Source organism: Octopus bimaculoides, chromosome 12 (genome assembly GCF_001194135.2).
Source record: "Octopus bimaculoides isolate UCB-OBI-ISO-001 chromosome 12, ASM119413v2, whole genome shotgun sequence".
In the NCBI taxonomy this organism is placed as follows: Eukaryota; Metazoa; Mollusca; class Cephalopoda; order Octopoda; family Octopodidae; genus Octopus; species Octopus bimaculoides.
This window is the reverse complement of record NC_068992.1, coordinates 55,880,840-55,891,050: the sequence shown is the minus strand read 5'-3', so window position 1 is coordinate 55,891,050 and position 10,211 is coordinate 55,880,840. Positions and strand designations below refer to the sequence as shown.

General features: G+C 38.4%; 1 protein-coding gene across 1 annotated transcript in view; it reads left to right on the top strand.

Moving 5' to 3' along the window:
• Positions 1–10,211, top strand: part of LOC106870122 (vacuolar protein sorting-associated protein 33B) — a 24,760-nt gene extending 14,549 nt beyond the window's left edge. Inside the window, exons 13-19 of the mRNA XM_052972049.1 lie at positions 1,519–1,583; positions 3,060–3,161; positions 4,933–5,097; positions 6,290–6,391; positions 6,894–6,987; positions 7,763–7,876; positions 9,281–10,211. Coding sequence (XP_052828009.1) covers positions 1,519–1,583; positions 3,060–3,161; positions 4,933–5,097; positions 6,290–6,391; positions 6,894–6,987; positions 7,763–7,876; positions 9,281–9,354 — 716 coding nt within the window. The 3' untranslated portion in view covers positions 9,355–10,211. The remainder of the gene's footprint in view (positions 1–1,518; positions 1,584–3,059; positions 3,162–4,932; positions 5,098–6,289; positions 6,392–6,893; positions 6,988–7,762; positions 7,877–9,280) is intronic.

Sequence of the window (10,211 nt, the reverse complement as noted above, 5' to 3'; positions counted from 1 at the left end):
TATATATATATATATATATATATATATTTATACATGTGGAGGAGCAATGGCCCAGTGGTTAGGGCAGCGGACTCGTGGTCGTAGGATCACAGTTTCGATTCCCTGACCAGTCGTGAGTGTTTATTGAGTGAAAACACCTGAAGCTTCATGAGGCTCCAGCAGGAGGTGGTGGCGAACCCTGCTGTACTCTTTCACCACAGTTTTCTCTCACTCTTTCTTCCTGCTTCTCTTGTACCTGTATTTCAAAGGGCTAGCCTTGTCACTCTCTGGGTCATGCTGAATCTTCCCAAGAACTACGTTAAGGGTGCATGTGTCTGTGGAGTGCTCAGCCACTTGCATGTTAATTTCATGAGCAAGCTGTTCCGTTGATTGGATCAACTGGAACCCTTGTCGTCATAACCAACAGAGTGCCACAATATTTATATATATATATATATGTATGTATATATATATATATATATATATATATCATACTCTAACCTCTTATCATGTAGCCCAAGAGATGTGATCTGAGGTCATGTGTTGAAACTAAAACGATTGCAGCATGGAAAACACAAGTTAATGATTCAAAAATATCACTTAAACATTTGTTATTTGTTAAATGGTGTCAGAATTTTCGTCATGTGAACTGCAACCTTATCACTGACAAGATTACACTGCATTTACCTATGTGTTTTCCACACTGCAACTCCCTAAAACGTTTTGGTTATATCAAACATTTAACCTGTGGTCTTTCGAAGATCTGTCTGGAAGGTATAATAATATCTGCAAACAGAAACAGGACATTTCATTAGTGGAAAAAGAGATCAGATAATAAAATTGTCTTAATGTCAATTATGGATAGAATTCAGTGCAGTGACTGATCAGAGATAGATAAAGGAAATATGTTTATGAGAATCCATATTTTTGTTGTCAGCAATAATAACAATTGATCAATGGATGTTGCATCGCCACTTCATTTGTATTGTTTTTTCCCCCTTTCATTTACATTACAAAAGCACTTGGGAAAGGCATAAATATCACTACATCTATTTTTACTCTCCATGGTCAATATGTTGTGGTTTAGCCCTAAGTATGCCCTAGTTGAGTAGATCTATAATCAAAGTTGTTTCCGTTATGGTCATCTTATCTGTTTTTCAGACATAGTGAATCTAGGACTACATTATCTAATCATTACTTGTGTAATTTGGAAGAGAATTGGCTGCTATTTTTAGTAAGTCTAGCAACTGAATAGATACCTTAATTGGCTCATCAGTAACATATAATCTTCCATTAATAGATTAAGACAAATCAGGGGATCAGGATCAACTCTATTTGTCATCCCCTACATGAAGCAGTTAAACATACTGACTGTTGCTTCAGGAAAATAAAACTTCAGTTAATACTAAAATCAATGTTAAAATGTATTCCTTTCATTTTAAAATATAATGTTGAATGGTTTAAAACATTAACATTGCATCAAAAACTGTCTGGATTTCAAGATTGAATAACATTTCTTCATTTCTTTTGTCATTTCAGGTCTGCTGGAAGGTAGCGATACAAAAGAAAACATTAATTTTATTGAAGAGTGTATCAACAGAAAGGTGGGTCGGCACTGCACCCAATTACTTTGTCACAGGAAGTAATCTTTTGTCTTTCATCTTTTACTTGCTTCTCTCATTGGACTGTGGCCATGCTGGGGCACTGTCTTGAAGAGATACAGCACTGTAAAGAAACCGACTTTTGTTGTCAAGTGGTGGTAGGGTACAAACACAACAAGAACACACACACACACACACACACACAAACACGCGCACAAACACACACACACACACACACACACACACACACACACACACACACACACACACACACACACACACACACATTGACATGTAAAAAGCACCATTCGAGCGTGGTCGTTGCCAGTGCTGCCTGACTGGCTCCTGTACCGGTGGCATGTAAAAAGCACCATTTGAGCGTGGTTGTTGCCAGTACCGCCTGACTGGCCCTTCTGCCAGTAGCATGGAAAAAGCGCCCACTGCACTCTCGGGGGTGGTTGGCATTAGCAAGGGCATCCAGTTGTAGAAACTTTGCCAGATCAGATTGGAGCCAGGTACAGCCTTCTGGCTTGCCAGCCCCCAGTCAAACCGTCCAACCTATGCCAGCATGGAAAGCAGACGTTAAACGATGATGATGATAATGATGATATATATAAATCTAAAAAGTGGAACAAGAACGCAACAGACAACAATAAAACATCCAGACAGATAGACGACATGAAGACAGGAAATACAATAAAAAGATGGACAGGACAAAACAAGGATGGGCCATTTGTGGCTAGTGTTGCTACTTCAGGCTGATGATGAGCAATGACTCAGAAACATGTCCCTGAATACACACTGAGCTGGGTGGGAGTGCTTGTCTCCCCCTCGCAAATATAAGGATACAGGAAATGTGTCAAGGCCAACAGGAAGCGGTCCAGCTTCCTAGGGCTACATAGCAGCAGTATGATTCCTTTATTGGGACTGTCACATTGAGTTGACAGTATACAACTGCTTTATCGTAACAATTTGAATAAAAAAGCATTACATTTGACTGAGTAATCTGAACATTAAAGGGTTAAATATATTAAGCTATCTGGTTTGATGTCATAAGTAGGCAGTGAGAGTAAAACTTATCTATAAAAGATATCTGTCTTTTATAGAAACCAGTAGCAACCTAAAGGTAGGTGTGTATCAGCATTTATTTAATGATATAATGTTTCCTCAAGTCAGAGAAGATGTAAGAATTTGATCTGTATGTATGTGCATGTAGCCATAAGTATCGGTATCTCTCCGTTTGCAGTGTTGTTTCACACCTTAGATCAACCACCTCTTGTTTCACACCATGGACCACAGTTAGTCTTCTGTGTGACACACAGATCACCCAACAATAATTAATAATAATTAAAAAAAAAAATTTTTTGTGATGCCATTCTGATTACTTCTATCATTCATTTTTATCCAATGCTGCATCTGTTTGTTACCAAATCTCTGAAACAGCTGTTTAATATTCCATTATCATTCTTTTTATTTCAGTTCAACTGTGAACAGACACTGAGGCTTCTTTGTCTACTTTCCCTGACAAATGATGGTATTAATTCCAAACACTACAAGCAGTTGTCAATACAGTTTATTCATGTTAGTTTCCGGATGCTTTCTTCGTTTCTGTTAAAAGACTTAAAGATCAAATCCCTCATGTGACATACGGGTGTAGCAGTCGTTTCACATTCAATTGTTTTATTTTATTTTTTTTGTGGTTTAGAAGCTTACTTTGTATCCACATGGTTTGGAATTCACTGCAACTGCATGGTTTGAGCAAGTGTCTTCTTGCACTGGGCTGTAGAACTGGAAGTTGTTGGAAAGGATTTCTCTGAATAAGAATACTTGCAAAGAATATGTTGATGTCATACGTTCCGTGGATTGGGAATTGGGGAACTGAGTGGTAAAGGAAGAGGATTATGCTGATGCCTTATGTTCCATAGGGAGTTGAAAGTCAAAAAAAAAGGAATGTGTTAGTAGCCTGTTTTTTATGGGGAAGCTAAAGAACAAGGAATATATTGATGGTCTCTATTTCATTGGGGAGCTAAAGATAATGAAGGAACCTGTAATGATTGCCTGTGTTCTATAGGGAGCTGAAATATAAAGGATGAAGAATATTTTAGTGGCCTACATTTTCTGAAGAGTGGAGACATGGAGAAAGAGAAAGAGAAGATTACTTTTCAGATTTTTACTTTCATCAGAAGTAAACTCTAAGCAACACGTGTTGAGTAATTATTTAGAGCCATAATACATTGGCTAATAACATGGGTTGAACTTGTGAAATTGCGGTTAGTAGTTTACCCCTTAAGCCCTTTTAATACTAACTTAGTTGGGGCCATCTCTAATTCTATGACACAAAAACCACCTGTTTTATATTCTTTTATTCTTTTACTTGTTTCAGTCATTTGAATGCTGCCATGCTGGAGCACCACCTTCAAGGGTTTTAGTCAAATAAATCGACCCCAGGATTTATTTTTTATAGCCTAGTGCTTATTCTGTTGGTCTCTTTTGCCAAACTGCTAAGTTACAGGGCATAAACACACCAACACCAGTTGTCAAGCAGTGACGGAGGGACAGACACATAGAGATATACATCATCATCATCATCATCGTCGTTTAACGTCCACTTTCCATGCTAGCATGGGTTGGACAATTTGACTGAGGACTGGTGAACCAGATGGCTACACCAGGCTCCAATCTGATTTGGCAGAGTTTCTACAGCTGGATGCCCTTCCTAACGCCAACCACTCAGAGAGTGTAGTGGGTGCTTTTACGTGTCACCCGCACGAAGGCCAGTCAGGCGGTACTGGCAACGGCCACTCCCAAGATGGTGTATTTTATGTGCCACCCGCACAAGACCCAGTCCAGGGGTACTGGCAATGATCTCGCTTGAAAATCCTACGAAGGCCAGTCAGGTGGTACTGGCAACGGCCACATATATATATATATAAATATATATATGTGACGGGCTTCTTTCAGTTTCTGTCTACCAAATCCACTCATATGGCTTAGGTCAGCCTGAGGCTATAGTAGAAGACACTTGCCCAAGGTGTCACATGGTGGGACTGAACCCGGAACCATGTGGTTGAGAAGCAAGATTCTTACCACACAGCCACACCTGTTGATCATATTTATATTAAAACCTTCCATTATAATTTTGTGTAAGAACTATTCTGTCAAGTTATGTTCCAAGCATTTTATAACAAAGAGGTTAATTGTTTTACTGAATCAATTTTTGCTTTTTGTTAGGAATATAATCAAGAAATTCATAGTCTTTTGTTACGTGACACCATGAACTTTTCTGAACAATAGAATTTCATTTGAATTAAAATTTTGTTTGTTAAAGTTTCCTTTACATTATCATTTGTAGACATATGGCTTTGATATGTTGCCAACTTTACATAACCTGCGCAAACTCCATCTGTTCATGGAACAAGAGCAATCCCTGAGTAAACCCCTTGGGAAAATGGCTGCTGGAGTAGCAGCAATGGCCAAGAGGAGCAGCTACCAAGCTTTAGTGAAAAAACTCAACCTAGTAAGTACATTCGTACATGTTGTTCTTGTTGTTATTTGTTTTTTCTTTGTCCCTCCCCACCAGTCAGCCTTTACTGAACAGACTTATGATCAAGGGTGTTCTGACCATGACCATCACTGCTTTCTCCTGTGTATTATATGTTGGCACTCCATCGCTTACGATGTCGAGGGTTCCAGTTGATCCGATCAACGGAACAGCCTGCTCGTGAAATTAACGTGCAAGTGGCTGAGCACTCCACAGACATGTGTACCCTTAACGTAGTTTTCGGGGATATTTAGTGTGACACAGTGTGACAAGGCTGACCCTTTGAATTACAGGCACAACAGAAACAGGAAGTAAGAGTGAGAGAAAGTTATGGTTGAAGAGTACAGCAGGGTTCGCCACCATCCCCTGCAGGAGCCTCGTGGAGCTTTTAGGTGTTTTCGCTCAATAAACACTCACAACATCCTGTCCGGGAATCGAAACCGCGATCCTATGACCGTGAGTCCGCTGCCCTAACCACTGGGCCATTGCGCCTCCACTCTGTATTATACATCTATGGTTCAAATGTACAGAAGACAAAAGACGGAGACAGGTGAAGGAACAACAAACAGGTGTATTAGGACTACATTATTGAATAGTTAGGTGTGTTGTGCTGGAGATCAAGCTGTATTTTGGAGATTCCTGCACTCTTGTAGAGGATGAAGACCTCACAGCTACATTGATATTATTGGCACAATTTATGTTCCTAACACTCGCTGAATGATAACTAAGTTATTTTACTAAATTCTTTGTTATATTTAAAGTAATTGAAAGAAACAGAGCATCTCAAAATAAATACAGTAACAAAAGGGTTAAATAGCTACCAAAAAAAGAAAAACAAAGAAAAAATAGTATTGGTATTTTCTGCAAGTCCCTTAACCTCAACAAACTTGATATGTCTCGATAAAAGATAGACTGGTATCTAAAACGTCTTTCTGCAGATAAAGGTAATGAAATTTTGAATGGATGTAGCTGATTTTCATAGTAAAAGGGTCAACACTCTGATGATGTCGATAATAGCAGCTGTGGTAGTGGAACTTGTGGTGGTGGTGGTGGTGGTTCAGTTGTTTGATGATCTGAATTATCTGCTCCTTCCTGATATGAAAAACAAATCCCCCTCCCCATACTCATCAATATGTTTTTTCTTTTTTCTTTTTCTTTGCTTTTAAAGGTTCCCAAATCTGCTGAAGACATCAGTTTAAAAAGTCCCCGTGATATGTCATATGTTTTTAGTGGTGCGTATACTCCAACCTCGTGCCGGCTGGTTGAGGAGGTAGGTAAAATATCCACTTTTAGCTCTAGTACCACAATCTAATGCTTCAACCAAACACTTTCTTTTGTCATTCGCTACATCCATTTCTTGCCCAATTTCTACTCATCTGTCACTCTACTCCACATTCTAGTGAAATTACCCACTCTTTCCTTCCCTCATAATCCATGGACTATATTCCCTCTTATACTCGCCTTCTTGTACCTTGTGAGTATGCTCTGGCACCCTGTCCCTTCCAGCTACTCTCACCCATTCTTGCAGATTGTGAGAAAGAAATGTATCTCCTGTATAGCAAGACACCTAGTTTGAAGAGAGTAATATATTGATAATTAAGCGCCCTCCAGTACCTCTCACATCTTCTGAGCGTGTGTGTGATACACATTTCTGATCAAAACGTAATAGAATATTTGCAGTATTTTCAAAATTTCCCAAAATATGTGATAATTCTTTTGAAATATTTGAAATCTGATTGTGTAGTAAATATTTACTTTTATATTAATGACAGGTTCTAAGTAGAAATGGTTTCACTGGTTTGGAAGATGTGACAAAATTATTGCCTGGTGAAACATTCTGTAGTATACGATCTCCTATTCCTAAAGGTAAGTTCCTTCTTGGTTATGTTGTTGAATCCAAATCTTCCCTGTTCAAACAACCCTATGATCAAAGACATCCCAACTATGACCATCATGTCTATTTTTAGACATAGTATATTTAAGTGGCAAATTGGCAGAATTGTTGGACAATCAAACAAAGTGTTTGTGGTATTATTCTGGATTCTTGCTAGATTCTGATTTCGAATCCTATTGATTCCAACTTTGATGAGTCCAACAGATTATGAGAGTAAAAGAAAGACTTCGATGCTGTTTGAATTTTCTATTTGAGTAATGGAATATCACTGATGCTGTTTGAATTTTGAGTTGTAGTTGGTTTTTAGGAAAGAGCGAGCTATACTTTGTATCCATTGATCTGAAGATAACCTTTCACACAGTTCTGATGCAGTGTAGTTTTGTGTTTGTTAAGAAAACTGAGTGTAGCCATGGAGCCACTTCCAGAAATGTTGTTAGCAAGTTGAGAGGGTTAGAAATGAGTTTAGCAAGAAATTTAGCATGTAGGTTAGACTATGGATCTCTCAGTTTTCATCTACCAAATCCACTCACAAGGCATTGGTCATCCTGGAGCTATAATAAATGACACTTGCCCAAGGTACCGTGTAGTGAGACTGAACCTGAAACCACGTGGTTGCAAAACGAGCTTCTTAACTACATGGCTAGCTGTACCTAAAATAAAATTTAAAAAAAAATCCCCCAAACCTTGCCGATACTTCATCTTCTAATCCCGTATGTCCTGTCTTTATTTTTTCCTTCTTCATTACAGGCAAATCAAGAGGTTCTTCTGATTATCCTGCTGCCAGAGTAGTGATGGTATTTTTCCTTGGTGGATGCACATTTGCAGAAATAGCAGCACTACGTTTACTGGGGCGTGAAAAAGGTGAGGGCATTATTTCTTTTTATCCTTGTATCGAACTCCTTGATTGGAAACAATGTTTGGAGAAGTAAATGTTAGTTCTTTACCATTTGATTTTATTTTATGACTTAATTAGAATGGGTGAGATCAGTGTTGTAATACTTTCAAGACTTCACCACCATCCTTTGTGCTGTATCAGTTTTGACAGAGGACTGAGATATGTGGTGCACTGCTGTACTTAAGAAGACCCATCCATCACAGCAGAATTAGACCCAGACTGGTGTTGATTTGATGAACTAAACCATTCAAGATGGTGCCCCAGCATGGCCACATCCTAGAACCAGGGTGCTGCATAAAAAGCATTGGTGTGGGTGCTGGTACCATGTAAAAAGCACTGGTGCTGGTGTCATGTAAAAAGCATTCATAATGGTGCCATGTGAAAAGCACCCAGTACACTCTGTAAAGTGGTTGGTGTTGGGAAGGGCTTGCAGCTGTAGAAACCAAGCTGAAACAGACTATGGAACCTGGTGAGGCCCCTAGCTTTGCCAGTTACTGTCAAGCCATCCATCTCATGCCAGCATGAAAAATGGGCATTAAATGTTGATGATGATTTTGGGTTAACTCTTTTACTATGGAAATCGGATATATCTCCTCAAAATTTCATTACCTTTACCCTTAACTCCGGAAAGCAGTTTTATATACCAATCTGTCTTTTGTCGAGGAATGTCATGTTTGAAACTATTTTCTGCTGAAACAGGTCAAGTTTATTGAAGCAACATGACTTTCAGAAAATACCAATTTTATTTTGGTTTTGGTAGATATCTAAAACCATTACTGGAATAATCATGAAGTTTAATTTTACAGTGAAAGGGTTGAAGTACAGTTCTGTTGCTGAGAGGATCTCATTTTCAGCTGAGTATGCTGGAGCAATGTGAAATGAAGTGCCTTGCCCAAGGACACAACATGCTACCTGATCTAGAAATTGAACCCATGAACTGTACTATTACATGTTAAATACTGTAATCACTAGTTCACATGACTTCACAGTTCATAACATACAGGGAAAGGAAACTAAAATATTTTATGCTGCTTTTTTGCCTCTTTAATAACAGTAGTAATTAGCACCTTGGGCAAGTGTCTTCTTTTATAGCTCTGAGCTGACCAAAACCTTGCAAATGAATTTTAGACAGAAACTGAAAGAATCCCATTGCATACAGATGTATATATGTGTGTGTGTGTGTGTGTGTGTTTTATGCACATGTTAACTATGTTAAGGGTACAAATGTTTGTGGAGTGCTCAGCCACTTACACATTAATTTGACGGCAGTTCTGTAGATCAGAACCCTTGTCGTAACCAACAGAGTGCCAATCACACACACACACACAAATTATTATTTATTCATCTAACAATATTTTATCTTTTGACAGGTTACCAATTCTTGATTGCAACAACATGCATCACAAACGGAAGTCGTATGATTCAATCTTTTATGGACAACTAATTAACTGTTAAATAATAACGACACACACAAACTACGACCGTACTTTGTGCAAGTACAAGGCATTTACGTTACATGCCTGTGAAAAACAGAATGACAAACAAACAATTGTTAAGATTCTTTTGATACCAGAGCTCTTTGAAGAAAAAAAAAACAAAACCAAACATATCAATGAATTTAGCTTTAAGCAATGTGTAACTGTAAAAGGTTTACTGTGAGATTATGTAGCTTGGATTTCTTATATAGCTCTCCTCCTGTGATTGAAGACATGTCGTGCAGTTGAACCTTTTTAAGAACACATCAGAATTTATCTGCTGAAATGACTTGTAGAGTGATAGAATGATGTTGGACTTGAAAATCTAAAATATTCTCTCAGACAACGTGGAAGAGAATGTCTTGGATATTTAGAGTCTGTGAGGTGCCTGTAAAGTATATCGCAATGGAGGAGATTTCTGCTTATAAAAATGCCAGTTTGTGAGAATGAAAGACTGAGGAATCACAATGAAGCACTAACAGGCTGAGTGAATTGAATTGTGGAATGACATAACACCCGTGATTGGAATCTTATAAGTCCGACGAGAGATGGGAAGGAAACAATCAACCGATAAACAGCTAACTCGTTCATTTTGCACTTTTGTATATTTAGTAGCCAAAATAGCCTGCGAAAGGCTGTGATAAACTTAACACACATGCATGTATTCATGCATACACAAACACACACACACGTGCGTGCACACAAATGCATGCATTTGTGCACATACACACAGATATTATGTGTTGCTATCATGTGACATTAAGAGTATTTTCAGAGTATTCTAGCAATTTCTATACCAAAAAAAAAAAGAAAAAAAAAAAAAAAA